This window comes from Dendrobates tinctorius, unplaced genomic scaffold (genome assembly GCF_039654945.1).
Source record: "Dendrobates tinctorius isolate UK_male_01 unplaced genomic scaffold, ASM3965494v1 ptg000029l, whole genome shotgun sequence".
Classification (NCBI taxonomy): Eukaryota; Metazoa; Chordata; class Amphibia; order Anura; family Dendrobatidae; genus Dendrobates; species Dendrobates tinctorius.
Genome location: NW_027361697.1, coordinates 36,115,825 through 36,132,665, shown reverse-complemented (window position 1 = coordinate 36,132,665; position 16,841 = coordinate 36,115,825). Strand labels below are relative to the sequence as shown.

The 16,841-nt window shown below is 41.2% G+C and overlaps 1 protein-coding gene across 2 annotated transcripts in view; it reads left to right on the top strand.

Moving 5' to 3' along the window:
* LOC141085936 (flavin-containing monooxygenase 5-like) overlaps window positions 1-15,219 on the top strand; it is a 70,575-nt gene extending 55,356 nt beyond the window's left edge. For both annotated transcript variants that reach the window (XM_073571595.1, XM_073571594.1), the window contains exons 7-9: window positions 7,774-8,123; window positions 13,428-13,500; window positions 14,409-15,219. In XM_073571595.1, coding sequence (XP_073427696.1) covers window positions 7,774-8,123; window positions 13,428-13,500; window positions 14,409-14,742 — 757 coding nt within the window. In that variant the 3' untranslated portion in view covers window positions 14,743-15,219. The remainder of the gene's footprint in view (window positions 1-7,773; window positions 8,124-13,427; window positions 13,501-14,408) is intronic.
* Window positions 15,220-16,841: the final 1,622 nt, after the last annotated feature.

Sequence of the window (16,841 nt, the reverse complement as noted above, 5' to 3'; positions counted from 1 at the left end):
CCATCCACGTTTCAGGAATTGTATGATGCTCTGTTTTTTTTGTGTTTAGCAAAAATACTATGTGTCAAAAACTCACCAAAAGCTTATCATGGGAACTTAACCTAAAACTGACTACTAGTTAAAGAAAGAAAAGTGCAGTAGAAAGCTCCTGCTTCACTGCTGCCATTACTGGACATGCTTACACCTCTATTAGCCTAAACAGTTGGCTAACAGGAGCTGTCAAAAAATAAAATTATGAGTCCTCCATATACATGATACGAGCGCTCCCTGCCTCTTCCTGCCCCATCAGCAGAGGTTGTGTAAGGATTTGGAGGTGTTGTCCACGTTCCCCCTTGAAGACATGTATATTGTTGCAATGCATTATGATGTATGGATGCTAAATACATTGTATTGGTAGTGATAGGATGTGTTCTGCCCAGCACTGGATAGCCTGGTTAATAGCTGGGACTCCCCCAGGAGGAGGGGCTTAGTGAGGGCACAATGGGGCGTTTCCTCCCAGGAAGTCAGAGCCTGGCTCCAAGCTGATCAGACCTTTGGTCTGAGTAGTCAGCAGAGCCGCATGAAGTGGGTGTCGCTAAAGTGAGCGGAGACCAAGTCAGTAGATAACGTGATCTAGAGTTCGGACAAGGACAAGTGTTAGAAGCTGAGAGTGATTCTCTGGAGACGATGTCTGGGGCAGAAAGCCTAGTGGAATGGTACAGAATTATCTGACGGTCAAATGATGGAGTAGCGTTGAGAATAAAAGCAGGACGAAAAGAGAGAATGCAATGTGTGGTAGTTCCAAGGCATCAGCAATCAGATGTTAAGTAACCACCGTAGTGGCACAAGTAGCTCCCCTAAGGGGAAAAGGATGCAGAACCGCTGATTGAACATTAGGATTCTCACTTACTGGTTAGTGGTGCTGTTGTTGGAGACTAGGGAAGCTCCTAAAGTGTTCTGCTGGGTGGTGGTGAAGTTAGAGGCTAATGGCGATAGAGAGCAGAGCAAGCTCAGGAAGGAGGGAAATGTGCATAAAAACGTCATATGTTCTAAGAGAAAAGTCTGCAAAGTTTTGCACTTGCTATCCACTGCATACACTTCTCCCTACATTATTGTTCAGTAAAAGACAAATTATGTTTGAGTGATGGTCGCCCTCATTAAACTCTACAACATCTGTTCCTGGCCAGACGAAGTCATCAGCATCAGTGTAGCACACCATAGCTAAAGTCCACATACCCAGCCAGGACCTTCATTTTCATGTAGTGTGCTGGAGTGTGGAAGACGAGTACCTCTGCCACAGCAAATGCCCCTTGCCATTTTCTATTTGGTTGCTGTGTATGTCGAGGAAATGGAAAGTACTCCTGTCATAAATGCTGCCGGCTAAATGGGGTGCCGTATCTCCAGAGCTATTTCTTATAATACATTGAAGGGAGAATACAAGTACGTACATACAGTATCCAATGGAGAATGCCTTGTATGAAATCAGAGGCATACAAGGGTACAGTAGAGGGCTTATATACCTCTGTGGAAACCATATGACTACTATGCACAACACAGAGCTATTTTACAGCCATGTTTATAATTCCTAAATTCTGCCATACACCTGATACTAAAGTTCTAATTTTCTTTTAACTTAACTTCATGAATTTAGGGCTAAAAAAAAATCATTTTTTTGCCATTGGTTTCCATTAATCCCTTTCCGATATTGGCGTAATAGTTTGCCCACGTCTGACTCCCTCCCTTTGATGTGGGCTCCGGCGCTGAGCCCACATCTTTACTGGCACATGTCAGCTGTTTTAAACAGCTCTAACAGCCACGGGTGGAATCGCAAACCACCCGCGGCTGTTAACCCGTTTAAATGCTGCTGTCAACCTGTGACAGCGGCATTTAACTTACACTTCCGGGAAGCACGACAGAAATCCCGCCCATCGGTGACCCCATCACGTGATCGCGGGTCACCGATGGGTTGGCATGACAACCAGAGGTCTCCAGCAGACCTCTGTGGTTGTCACTGCCCGATTGCTATGAGCGCTGCCCGGTGGACAACCTTTTTTTAGCACTGTTGTCAAAAGTGTAAATGTTTCATGTGATAAGAACTATACAACATGCAGCCCTATCTATACTGCTAAGCACTGCTAGGTACAGAACCAAGGTCATCTACATTTACAAGACTGAGATACAGAAAACGACAAGCAGCTATGGATGATGCAATTATGTATGTAATTATGTACGGCTGTCGCAACATTTGTGAACAGCATTATCAGAGGAAACCTCGCTGCAGCGCTGGCTATTAGGGATGAGTGATCGTGGTGGGATTAGGTGTTATGCTTGGGTGCTAACCAGCATGGGCGGCACGGTGCGTGGATTTCCTCCGGGTTCTCCGGTTTCCTCCCACATTCCAAAGACCTCCTGATAGGGAGTTTAGATTGTTAGCTCCATCGGGGACAGTGCCAATAATGTCTGTAAAGTGCTGTGGAATTAATGACGCTATATAAATGAGTAAAATAAATAAGCCGAGTGTCTTCGGCATACTCAAAAGGTATGTCAGAGTCCCTGCAGCTGCATGTCTTGTGGCTGTACAACAGCTGCAACACCTACAAGGGTTGCCTAGCAAACAGGCAATCCCTCTATATTTTGCTGCTGTTGAACAGACACGAGACATGCAGCCGCAGGGACTCGGACATACTTTTCGAGTATGCTGAAGACACTCGGTTAGCCCCCGAGCATGCTCCGATAACACCTTACCTGAGCACATTTGCCAATCACCATTGATTATTAATCAAAGAAAGACTGATGGTATTATGTGCAGAAAGAGATTTTTGAAAACATTTTTCATGGTATGAATTAATTGATCAATGGAATAATAATCAAGTGCGATGTCATACCGATGCACAGCAGTTGCAATGTTTCTAATAGAAGACCAGTTTTTCTCATACATCCAACCATTGTAAGCTGATAATGACAAACATCATACATTTATGGAGCAGTTAATATACAGCTGCACTAATCACAGTTAATATGCCTCTGAAAGCAGTGACAGGGATGGCCAACAGGGGGGGAGCACTCTGTGAATTCAGCCCCGAAATGCAGCGCACTGTTCATGACATTGGCAAATGGGGTACTATGCAGAACATTAGATTTTGATGACCGTATAGTATTATAGCATCTGGCGTACATGGGGGATGGTAGATAATATTAGGGACATATGGTTAAAGTGTTGACTGAGGACATGGTGGCCACGCCTAGGGCCTAGGTCCAGCATAAAATCTTTAACGGACCTGGCAAAGACATTAATATGAAAATAGTCTCTGCAAAATATATTTTCACCAAACAATATCAAGAATAGCTACCACACGAATCAGGATGGTTTCACGTCACATTTCCGCTATATGTTCATGATTCCATAGGTGTTTCAGAAGGAAACCCTGAAAAAAACAGGAATCGAACATGCCCCTAATGGAGCCATATACTTCAAGTATCAGTCGTAGTCAGAAACATGCAATTTTGGAGCTTTTTTTTCCATGGAGTTATCGTCTTTGGAAATTGTAAGTAATATTATTAATCTTAATCCCTTGAACGGAGTCACGTGACGACCGTGTTGCCAAAACATGATGTCAACGTACCCTTATATGTCCAAAAAGTAATATTGTGGTGGGACTTTTTTAAGACTGGCATTTCAAGGCTGTCTGGAGTGCCTCTCTATAAATTTTGCAGAATTTCCAATCAAATGAGCTCGGATAAATTTGCACTAAAAGTGACTCCAATTTCTGGTAGAAGTTATAGTAAATTTGTTTGGCTAGGAGACCCTCCATTTACCACTCTTCTAACCCATCTCCACTATTTAAAAAATTGGCAAGAGCAGGAAGCAGAAAAATATTATTGCTAAAATATGGTGTGCACGAGAACTAGCAACTTTTTTTCTGAAAGAAAACTGATGTAGGCTATGTGCCCACGTAGCGTTTTTATTCCTGAGTAGAAATGCATGCCCTTGCCAGAGAAAACGCATGCGCTTTTTGACACGCGTTTTTGACGCGATTGTCAAGCGTTTTGACATGCGTTTTCCTATGCGTTTTTGCAATTACAGTGTATGTATGCGGAATCGCATGCGATTCCGCACAATTAATGAACATGCTGCTTTTTTTCCGCTAAGCGTTTCCGCAGCGGAAAAAACGCACCATTAGCACAACATGTGCGTTTTCCATTCTATTACATTAGATGCTTTTCTTAAGCGTTTCTGCAGCAGAAACGCTTGTCTAAAAGCGCTGCGGAAACGCTTAAAAAACGCAACGTGGGCACACAGCCGTAAAGTCATTTATAAACCTTCCTCAAAAATTTTCTGAAGTCTTTAGGTAATATTTATTACAATTAGTGTGTTTGCCCCTCATCAGTGCAAAGCAGGAAGTCTGATTTGGCTACTGTAAGTGCGAGCCTTCTGACTGGACGTCTAAGGCTCGTTAAAGGGAATCTGTCACGTGAAAATACGTTATTAACCTGCTGATATGGGGTTAATCTGCAGGTTGATAGCATTCGGAACCTACCTGGCCCCAACACTTAGACCCCCACTGTAGGAGATTTTTTAAGTTGCCACCATGACAAGGTAGACTCTTTTGGGAGGGCCCTACTCTAGTCTAACCTATTAAACATTTCTTAAAATATCTAATTCTCTTTTTAGGTCTATGATGATAATGTGTGAAAACTGTAAAGCGCTGCGGAATATGTTAGCGCTATGTAAAAATAAAGATTATTATTATTAAGATTATTATTTTTCCTTATCCTTATTTTTCTTTAAGGGAATGTGTCACATACTTTTTTTTTTAAATGACTAAAAATACCACATACAATGGACAAATACTGCCACACCATGGCCAGCATGGCCAGACCACATGTTACCACCATATAGTGACTGACTACTACCACATACAAGGAACAAACACCTCCACACCATGACTAGATTTCATATGACCACCACATAGTGACCTAATAATACGACATATATGGAACAAATATCGGCACACCATGACCAGACCTTGAATTACCACCACATAGCGACCCATACCAGGAACATATAATACCACACCATAGCCGGGCCACATATTACCACCACATAGTGACTGAATAATGCCACATACAGGGGACAAATACTGTCACACCATGGCTGGACCACATATTTCCACCATATAGTGATTCAATAATACCATGTATAAGGGATAAATACTGTCACAGCATGGCTGACCACATATTACCACCACATAGTGACTGAATAATACCACATACAAGGGAAAAATACCGCCACACCATGGCCAAACTGAGTATTACCACCACATAATGACCAAATAATACCATGTACAAGGGAGAAATATTGCCACACCATGGCCGGACCACATATTACCACCACATAGTGACCAAATACTACAGTACTCATCAATAATATAAAAACTCAATGCAAGTAATACCATAAGTGGCATTATACACAGGAGCTCTGTATATAGTGTGTACTGTCAGTGTACAGAAAATACAGTGATCACCAGTGACTTTATATACATTAGCTCTGTATATAGTGTCAGTGTACAGATAATACAGTGATCACCAGTGACTTTATACACATGAGCTCTGTATATAGTTTCTGCGTACAGGTAATACAGTGACTCACCATTGACTCTTTACACAGGAGCTCTGTACATAGTAGTGTATAGTATCAGTGTACAGGTAACACACTGATTCCCCAGTGACATCTCTAGTTGAGGTCCTTAATCTTCGCATTAATTCTTCATCCAGCACAGACCACCATCATTTCTTCCAGCCATGACTCGTCTCTGCAGAAAATAGCAGAGTTATCTAGAGCAAGGCTTCATGAGCAAATTTCCCAATTTTTCCCCAACTCCTACACTACACCAGATGAAGGAAAAAAGTGACTTAGTGCCACCCTGCACAGTAACAAGAACTCTCCCACATTGAAAACAGTATGCTCAAACATAAAGTACATCACCACAGTAATATTATCCTGTAATTTTCCCCATACAATAATAATGTCCCACATCCCGGTCCCATATGTAATTCATTACTGGTCGCTTGTGTTCTCTCATTCCCAGCCTCTTGTGTTCTCTCATTCCCAGCCTCTTGTGTTCTCCCATTCCTGGTCCCTTGAGTTCTCGCATTCCTGGCCCCTTGTGTTCTCTTCTTTCTGGCTACTTTGTGTTCTCTCATTCCTTGCCCCTTTTGTCACCCATTCCTTGCCCCTTGTGTTCTCCCATTTCTTGCCCCTTGTGTTTTCCCATTCCTGTCCCCTTGTGTTTTCCCATTCCTGTCCCCTTGTGTTCTTCCATTTGTGGCCTCTTTGTGTTCTCTCATTACTGGCCTCTTTGTGTTCTCTCATTACTGGCCTCTTAGTGTTCTCTCATTCCCGGCCTCTTTGTGTTCTCTTATTCCAGGCCCCTTGTGTTCTCCATCCTGCCCCCATGCTTCTCCATCCTGCCCCCATGTGTCTCCATTATGCCACGCTGTGTCTCCATTTTGCCCTCATGTGTCTCCATTTTGCCCACATGCAACTCCAGTCTGCCCCCATGCATCTCCAGTCTGCCCCCATGCTTTCTTCATTCTTCCCCATAGTGCGGCTTTACAAAAAAGTTTAAAAAAATGTTCTCCCTACCTGGCTGCGGTCCAGCGGCATCCTCTCCTTCATCCATCTGAGGCGCAGATGCATCGGCGCATGGAAGTTAAGTCATACACTAGCGATGTGTGTGCCGGCATCAGCTGCCTGTATGCAAAATCCCCAGTGTATTCCTATATGATGCAACTTCAACCTGTCTCCCCATCCTTCAGCTTGTAAGGAATGAGAGGGAGAAACATATTACAAGCAGGAGGCAGGCAGAAGTTCAAGGAAGAACTTGCATAACGATCTTGTATGGCAATTTCAGTTGCCTCTGTAAGAAATTGTTTGTCTGATGATATACATTAATTATCTAGTCTCGGTATGATTACTGTGGCTGCTGTATACCCTGTTTATCTTTAAAACTGTGTGTCTGTGTACCTCAAAAATTTACTAATTGCTTCTTTGATTGTTTGACACTACTTGTGACTGCTTCAGTTGGTTGATGTGTATAATTTTTTGAGAGGGATGGTATGCTGGTGGTGGCGAATGTCTTAGATGGTTTATTACTTAGCAAAAAAGAGGACTACTCATGCATTTTGGAATTACATTTAAATTATAGATACATTTGATTCCTCCTAACTGCAGGTATGGCTGTATTTGTAATAGAGACCCCCATTTCATTAAGCGGATGTGGTGGTGGGATGGTGGAAGTTATATTAAATATCCCTTGACTACCAGTTAAAACAAAATATCATTTTCCTTGAAGGAAATTAAAATTCTGCCTAGTGTCACTCCGATGTCACTGCAGTTTTGTCTGTAGATGACAATGTGCACTTTACAGACTTTGTGGCTTCTGACTTATTTACACACAGGAGTGCAATCATGCATTGCATTTACTGCTTTACTTACAGCACACAGTGTACTAGTACATATTATAACAAATGAATAATTGTCGGTGCGTGTATACATTTACTACAACCACTAGGTGGCAACATTCACTTAATTACTTTGTGTGTTTTCTATATGTTGATTATAATATTTAAATAAAGGGCAAAGTCAGGATATAATGTCCTATATCGGTGTAATTTATTACCAAAACGTCAGTAATTTACCAGCAAATATACATATTTGTTTTACTTTGATGTAATGTTCATGACATTATTTTCCATATGAATTAATGACATTAATATTTTGACTTCTTCCAGTGTTTTTAGCCAACATCCCATGGTGAATGATGATCTTCCAAATCGTATTATTGCTGGCACGGTACTCGTGAAATCCAATGTGGCAAAATTTACGGAGACGACTGCCATTTTTGATGATGAAACTGTGGAAAAAGATATTGATGTTGTTATATTTGCCACGGGTTATTCCTTCAGTTTTCCTTTTTGCGAGGAGCTTAAAGTCCAACACAACAAGGTCTCTTTATATAAATATACCTTCCTACCGGAGCTCGAGAAGCAAACGCTGGCCGTCATTGGTTTGATACAACCACTAGGGGCCATTATGCCCATTTCAGAACTTCAATGCCGACTTGCCACAAGAATCTTCGCTGGTAAGTAAACTATGAGTTCAATCAGCACCGAGAAATCTAGAGAACTGTTCCCAGGATAGAGGATAATTGCATCATAGGGGAACTGAGCATTGGCACACGTGAACTAAATTTGTGTAGCTTCAATCTCTTCAACTGTAGTGATGTCAAGCACAAACGCAACCACTCTATTCATAGTCCATATGGCACTGTGGCACAGGAGAAATCGCAGTCCAACACTCGGCTATCTCAGCATTATAAATGTGACCTGTCAGGTCGGATAATACTATCAACTGCAGATAAAGGGTTAATCTGCGGATCAATAACGTTCTGAAGGTGCCAGGCCAGAGTACTGAAAGTGTGGCACCTGGGAGAAACTGAATTGTATTTATCGTGGGAGTGTCCGGCTTTGTCATACAGGTGTCCCGACACGGCTACAGTTATCTCTCACTATTGTGTAAGCGGCAGTTATTAGCATGGCTTGTCGCTTTGACTGAAAGCCGTCTCTGTACTGATGCTCTGCTGAGCTGGCTGTCAGTCAGTGCCAAGGCTTTGTTACACCTGCTGATCTCTGTGCTGTGAGTGGTGACTGTAATTGCTCCGGACATGCCTGCAAGACTGAAAGCCAGCAGCACCCAGAAGAAAGAAAATTAATTTGCTCACGTATGGCACACTTTCAGTATGGCGTCCGGGCATTTTCATGACACTATTAACCTACAGATTAATCATATATCAGCAGGTTGATAGTGTTATTTGAACTGACCGGTTTCCTTTATTATATATTGAATGGATAGGCAGTGTGCATGCTTATGTGCTACTCTGTTTGAACAGGACAGGGAAGTCAGTGGGTCCCTGTCTTCATGATATGTGGTGCCCCTACTGGTCGGACTTCGACTAATTGTGTACTGATGATTATGGATGAGCAGACCCGTGGAAGATTGGGTTTGTCGGGTTCAACCCAACTTCAGTCCAAAGTTCAGTTTCGGTACCAGAACTGTGCCCGAACCTAAACCACCTGAATTTGGAACTGGAAAATCTCTCTCTCCCTCTCCCTTTCTCTTGCTTTCTCTCTCTCCCTCTCTCCTCTCTCTCCCTCTTCTCAGGTTTACTATGGTCTTGTTGGTGGATGGACCCCTCTAGCCTTACAAAGGAGCAAAAGATACAAGAGGAATAAAGGAATAAAAATGTTCTTAATAGTAGACAAAGGTGGGAAGGAGGCCCGGTATTCAACATAATTAAGGTTGATCACATATGGGAGTCCTCAGTATGAAACGCCCCTAATATTTTGAGGCATATCCCCTCCAAAAGACAATATAAATCACAGAAATGACCCCAATAGGAGACAACAACCAAGGGATATTGCAAAGATAGTGCTTTATTGAAAAATTCATAAAAAATTGGTAATAAAAGAGAATGTGGCAGCAGGGACGCCAGGACTCCATTGTGCAATTGCAGGTACATGCAGTTTGTTGTTTCTACATGCATGCTGCCACATGTGATCATTAGCTATACCATACTTTAGAGACTGCACTAATGCAGTTTACACCTTAATTCAAGGGATGGTATTTTTGCTCTCAGTAACTTGGTTGTTATTTGGGTCCTATTGTAGCTTGAGTACTATGTCTCCATAACAGGTTTATTAGCGTTAGGCTTAGGTGTTGCCACAATCTATATTATAAGCACTTGCGCACTTTATATGGTGGGCATTTGTTACATAACTCAAACTTTTAGTGCTGATTTTTACATCTTACATGTGTCGTGTACTAATTTCAAAGACATACAATTACATTCATTGATTGGCATGTGTATACATTGTGGAGTAGTGACCACTGTGTCCACTAGGGGGTGCTGTATGGATGTTCCAGGAGAGTGGATAAATGGCAAGATGCTAAATGACCGTTGTGTATCTCAGGGTGGGTGGCCTTGAGATGGAGATTTGTGTGTGTGTTGGTCAGCGGTGATACTGCTGAGGTGCTGGTTCAATGTGTCAGGGACTAGTTGCCTACAAACTCACCCAGGGGGTGTGTTTAATAACGCTATTGTAAAATGTATACAGTGGGGAAAAAAAGTATTTAGTCAGTCAGCAATAGTGCAAGTTCCACCACTTAAAAAGATGAGAGGCGTCTGTAATTTACATCATAGGTAGACCTCAACTATGGGAGACAAACTGAGAAAAAAAAATCCAGAAAATCACATTGTCTGGTTTTTTTTTCATTTTATTTGCATATTATGGTGGAAAATAAGTATTTGGTCAGAAACAAAATTTCATCTCAATACTTTGTGATATATCCTTTGTTGGCAATGACAGAGGTCAAACGTTTTCTGTAAGTCTTCACAAGGTTGCCACACACTGTTGTTGGTATGTTGGCCCATTCCTCCATGCAGATCTCCTCTTAGAGCAGTGATGTTTTTGGCTTTTCGCTTGGCAACACGGACTTTCAACTCCCTCCAAAGGTTTTCTATAGGGTTGAGATCTGGAGACTGGCTAGGCCACTCCAGGACCTTGAAATGCTTCTTACGAAGCCACTCCTTTGTTGCCCTGGCGGTGTGCTTTGGATCATTGTCATGTTGAAACACCCAGCCACGTTTCATCTTCAATGGCCTTGCTGATGGAAGGAGGTTTGCACTCAAAATCTCACGATACATGGCCCCATTCATTCTTTCATGTACCCGGATCAGTCGTCCTGGCCCCTTTGCAGAGAAACAGCCCCAAAGCATGATGTTTCCACCACCATGCTTTACAGTAGGTATGGTGTTTGATGGATGCAACTCAGTATTCTTTTTCCTCCAAACACGACAAGTTGTGTTTCTACCAAACAGTTCCAGTTTGGTTTCATCAGACCATAGGACATTCTCCCAAAACTCCTCTGGATCATCCAAATGCTCTCTAGCAAACTTCAGACGGGCCCGGACATGTACAGGCTTAAGCAGTGGGACACGTCTGGCACTGCAGGATCTGAGTCCATGGTGGCGTAGTGTGTTACTTATGGTAGGCCTTGTTACATTGGTCCCAGCTCTCTGCAGTTCATTCACTAGGTCCCCCCGCGTGGTTCTGGGATTTTTGCTCACCGTTCTTGTGATCATTCTGACCCCACGGGGTGGGATTTTACGTGGAGCACCAGATCGAGGGAGATTATCAGTGGTCTTGTATGTCTTCCATTTTCTAATTATTGCTCCCACAGTTGATTTCTTCACTCCAGGCTGGTTGGCTTTTGCAGATTCAGTCTTCCCAGCCTGGTGCAAGGCTACAATTTTGTTTCTGGTGTCCTTTGACAGCTCTTTGGTCTTCACCATAGTGGAGTTTGGAGTCAGACTGTTTGAGGGTGTGCACAGGTGTCTTTTTATACTGATAACAAGTTTAAACAGGTGCCATTACTACAGGTAATGAGTGGAGGAAAGAGGAGACTCTTAAAGAAGAAGTTACAGGTCTGTGAGAGCCAGAAATCTTGATTGCTTGTTTCTGACCAAATACTTATTTTCCACCATAATATGCAAATAAAATGAAAAAAAAAACAGACAATGTGATTTTCTGGATTTTTTTTTCTCAGTTTGTCTCCCATAGTTGAGGTCTACCTATGATGTAAATTACAGACGCCTCTCATCTTTTTAAGTGGTGGAACTTGCACTATTGCTGACTGACTAAATACTTTTTTTCCCCACTGTATATGCCGTTTATGTTGCTTCTGTGGGTTTATGATGGAGGAATAAACCGTACGGACTTTGTTATGATTTATGAAAACACGGTGCTGATGTGTTTTATTCGCTGCCTAGTGAGGATCCCCTAACTGAATAACAGCGCTACCTCACAACATTTATAGCAGTATTGCATGTTTTGGTATTCTATAGTGATATGTCCCTGATTTTTGTATATTTCGAGTCATTCTCTTTTATTACCAATTTTTTATAATAATAATAATAATACATTTTATTTTTATAGCGCCGACATATTCCGCAGCACTTTACATTTCAGAGGGGATTTGTACAGACAATAGACATTACAGCATAACAATAATCCCATACATTAGATTATAACAGATACCAAGAGGAATGAGGGCCCTGCTCGCAAGCTTACAGTCTATGAGGAAAGAGGTAGACACGAAAGGTGGGTAGTAACAGTTGCCCTGATTTTATGAATTTTTCAATAAAGCACTATCTTTGCAATATCCCTTGGTTGTTGTCTCCTATTGGGGTCATTTCTGTGATTTATAACATTTTTAAGGTGCAGGATTCCTGAAAGTCATTAGAGAACAGTAGAGAGAACCAAATCTTAGATAATTATTGCTTGTAAAATCGATTCAGAGAGATGTTGCTCTTGAATACAATTTGTCAATCACAAGTCAGATTCTCTCCGCAGTTTGTACAAGGTGGATACTGTGATTAAGAAAAAAAATTATCATTTAAAGACAGAGATTGTAAAGTGGCGACCTTCACACAGATCACAAATCCTTCATTTGATTCAAGTGGGGATTTAAACTATGGAACGGCTTTGTAACAAGGAAAAAATGGAAGCAAGAGGTTTCTCAGCATACATGAAGCTCGTGAACTGCTCGCGGCAGACAGCGATGATGAATTGAGGTCAAGTGTCTATGCGAGGAGATAATCAGATTTATCGTCAGGGTTCTTAAAATCAGAGCTTACCCTTTTGGACATTGGCTTTGATCAACTGCATTGTGCCACAATCCAATTTCAGAAAAAAAATTCCAATTCAATATCCTATAATATGTTAACTCAACATTAGTAGTTTTTGTCCCTAGATTTACCTTCCGTCTGTACATTAGTCTCATCCGGCATGTTGAATGGTGTCAGTGCTCTGTCACTTCGAGCCCCTTAGTTCGTAAGCAGAGATGCCACACTCCCCTTTGCCCAATGAGCATTGTGCGTTAGTCCTATTTTAATTAAGGGGCTATTTTGTGTTACCCAACAAGCAGTTGCATCTTTTGCCCCCATTTTGAACAGTGGGTGAGAGAGTAACACTTCAAAATTAAAATGCGTAAGTTTGACCCTAAAATGTCACCATTGTCAGTGGGAAAGTTGGTCGAAAGTTTTGATCACTTGTTTGTTCATTCCAACCATCTCTGCACTGGCAGCACCATGTAACAGGACCATGTTCTTCAGATATAGGCAGGTCCTTTTAGTTTGACCCAAAATCTACTCTACATTTATGGCATATCCAGGTGACATACCATAAATATACAATAAGAGAATACCCCTTTAAAGAAAACCAAATCTATATTTAGGAAAAAGAATTGTGATCTAGATCTTAGCATCGTGTGTCATATTAGTTTATTGGAACTTGATACCATATATTGCTATTACTTTGTGCTTTAGGAGAACAACGATTGCCCCCGGTCAGTGACATGAAAGAGGATATCAGAAAAAAGAAAGAAGAAATGGAAAAACGGTAATTTTACTTAATCTTTCAACAGATGTGTACTCTGTATTTAAAGCAGAGCTTTGTCCAAGGAGATCATTGAATGGGTCCAAGAAAACTGTAAGATTCCATGAAACCATGGATGGAAAAATTGCTCTAGAACAGGACACAACTTTCTCTGTTCCAGGGGCCACCTTGTCAGGTTGTACCCCTTCTAAGGACCACAATAACATTTAAAGGGGGATTCTAGTTTATTTAAGGCATATTGTCTAATCTGTTTGCTGACATCTTTATAAAATCAATGTTTTATCTGCTGCAGATCTAGCAGTTTTTTGTATAACCCCGCCCACATCTCTGATTGACAGCTTTCTATGTACACTGTGCATAGGCAAAAAGCTGGTAATCAATGGTGGGGGCGGGGTTGGATCAGCAGGCACAAGAGACCTAGTCCTGTAGTGATAATCTCCTGCTGATAAAACACTGATTTTATTGAAACAGCAAGACACAGCCTAATAAGTGACACATTGCTGGAATCAGGGTCTCTGTCTCTACATCTTGTTGCTCTCTGATTACATAGCAAAACCCTGCTGATAGATTTCCTTTAAGACTTACTTGACAGCTTTTATAGCTGTCTAGATACAGTAAATGTTTAAAAGTATCTTGACCAAGGGGGCATTGCTCACAAATTTTTAAAGAGACATGTCCTTAGGTTTCTCTGCACTTCTACCCTGTGTGCCATATCCTCTTAGTAAAAACAATAAATGTAGTTGCACATAAAAAAGCCCACATCTCTGGAAGCATATGGAGTATACAAAAAAAAGAAAATCTGAATATTCAGGGGAACAACGGTAATAAAATAAGAGCAAATTCTGGCCATTTTTGCCCTGGGGACATGCTCTCTTTAAATGTGATCTCTATGTCTATTCTCTCATCCTCAGCTATGTCTGCAGTCAGCGGCACACCATACAGGTGGATTACTTGGAATACATGGATGAACTGGCGGAATTGCTAGGCGTGAAACCAAAAATGTTGAGTCTCTTTCTAACTGATCCCCAACTTGCCTGGAATGTGTATTTTGGCCCGTGCACCCCGTATCAGTATCGGATATCAGGACCTGGGAAGTGGGTGAAAGCGAGGGCAACCATCTTATCTCAATGGGACAGAACCTTGAAGCCAATGAAAACGCGATATGTAGAACCAAGCTCACGCTTTTCTCTTCTACACGTGATGGTAGGGCTGCTCGTTTTGGCTGCTATATTCTTTTTTGTATGATTGGTGATGAAGAAGATACGGGTTCCAATAATGACACTAATTTGTACCGCAGATGACAGATTTATGAACTACTGTATAATATGGTCATACTGATGTTTTTGTAAATTTCATCAGTATCGCAGTGAACAAAACGTATTTTCACAGGGTCTCTATAGCTAAGGAGACCTATTTTCTGGAAAATAATAAGTTTACTGTTGTCTTCTGGATTACCATAAGGATTTTCATCAATAATTTCCATGAGCCACATTTGAGGTTAACTATTGAAATTGGCGCAACAATTAGGGATTTTAATAGTCATGCTGCTGGGCTCTCCAGATTTGGGGTTTTAATTGTAGTGAAATATTACTTGTAAATCCTGCTCCAATACATACATGACCGTATACGTTTTATGCATTAGTGATGATGAGTTATCATTTTAATATAAAAATATTTTTGCCTTTAACAAAGAAAACAATAAAGCTTTTCATTTCTGGAAAACGTGTAGCTTTTTGTCTTGTTTAAATAGCAACACATAAAAAAAATACCGCCATATCCAAAACAATTTCATTTAATAGCGGATTTATGTTGTGTTTAATATTTAGCTTTCATCCGATCTCAATCCCCTTTTTTTGATAGAACATTTATAGAAAAAAGAATGTTTAGTTGGGAATGTTTAGTTTGCAAAAGAGAAGACTGAGAGGAGACTTAATAGCTGTCTACAAATATCTAAAGGGCTGTCACATTGTAGAAGGATCAACTTTATTCTCATTTGCACAAGGAAAGACTAGAAGCAATGGGATGAAACTGAATGGGAGGAGACACAGATTAGATATTAGAAAAAACTTTTTGACAGTTAGAGTGATCAATGAGTGGAACAGGCTGCCACGAGAAGTGGTGAGTTCTCCTTCAATGGAAGTCTTCAAACAGAGGCTGGACAGACATCTGACTGGGATGATTTAGAGAATCCTGCTTTGAGCAGGGGGTTGGACCAGATGGCCCAGGAGGTCCCTTCCAACTCTACGATTCTATGATTCTACAGAGATAAATTTCAGCTCTGCCACATAAAGGACCCATAATGTACAGATATATAAATACAGTGATTATAGAATGCTTTTTGTGCCTCCCTTTTAATATCGCTATGTCATGATACCAGTGGCTCAGCCAGGTAGGGTGGGTGAGGGTGTTTCTGCTGAATGCAGTCCTACAAACCCTAGATGATCTGATTAATTTTTTCTTGTACTATTCATGCAGAAAGTTCGGTGCTACTTCTATAAACAATCAGCAATGTTACACGGGCAGGGGCGCCAACCGTCCAGAAATTCCAAGAAAATCCGTAAAAATAGATCAATTTTTTGCCCTTTCCGTAAAAAAAAAAAATCGAAGGCGTCCGTGATGTTCTTGAAGCTGAAGAAACATGTATAGATTATTTTGATGGTGATTATTATCATTTTACAGTGAATGCAGCAAATGTCTTCAAGTCTGAATTAAGTGTAGACATGGTTTACTGGAAATCATAATGCTTTATTATGGTTTCCCAACGTGTCCATAAAAAATATTGTCTGTCCGTGATTTTTTTAATAAGCTGTCCAGAAAAAAATCAAAAATCAAATTTGCAACCTTGTGCACAGTTACCAAGAGCCTTGGCTGCCCTGGAGCTTCTGATCCCCTCAAATATTCAGGGCCTCCTCCTTTCACCTCAGACAGATGGAGTTAGCAACACATAGCCAATAAGTCTCCCAAATAAGACATAATGTAACAGCGACTGCAGCGCTGGATGTGACTGGAGTATAAGACGTGACATAACAGCAGAATAGTGACTGCAGCTCTGGAGGAAACGCCATGATATTCAGCAATATAGTGACTGCAGCTCCAGATATGACTGGAGTATAAGACGTGATGTTGTAAGGAAGAACAAGCGTATTGTTGTATAATGTAATGTGAATTGTGCTATGCGTTATCAAAGTGTTGTTTGATAGTAGGGAAAGTATGAGTTAATGGTTGGGACTTGCCCAGAGTAGGAAGGTTTAAGCTGAAGAAACAGTAGTCATTTCCTATCAGGAAGACAGAAAGGTCCCAAAATGTGTAGAAAGAAGACCTAAGGTCTGATGAGAGCAGTGCCG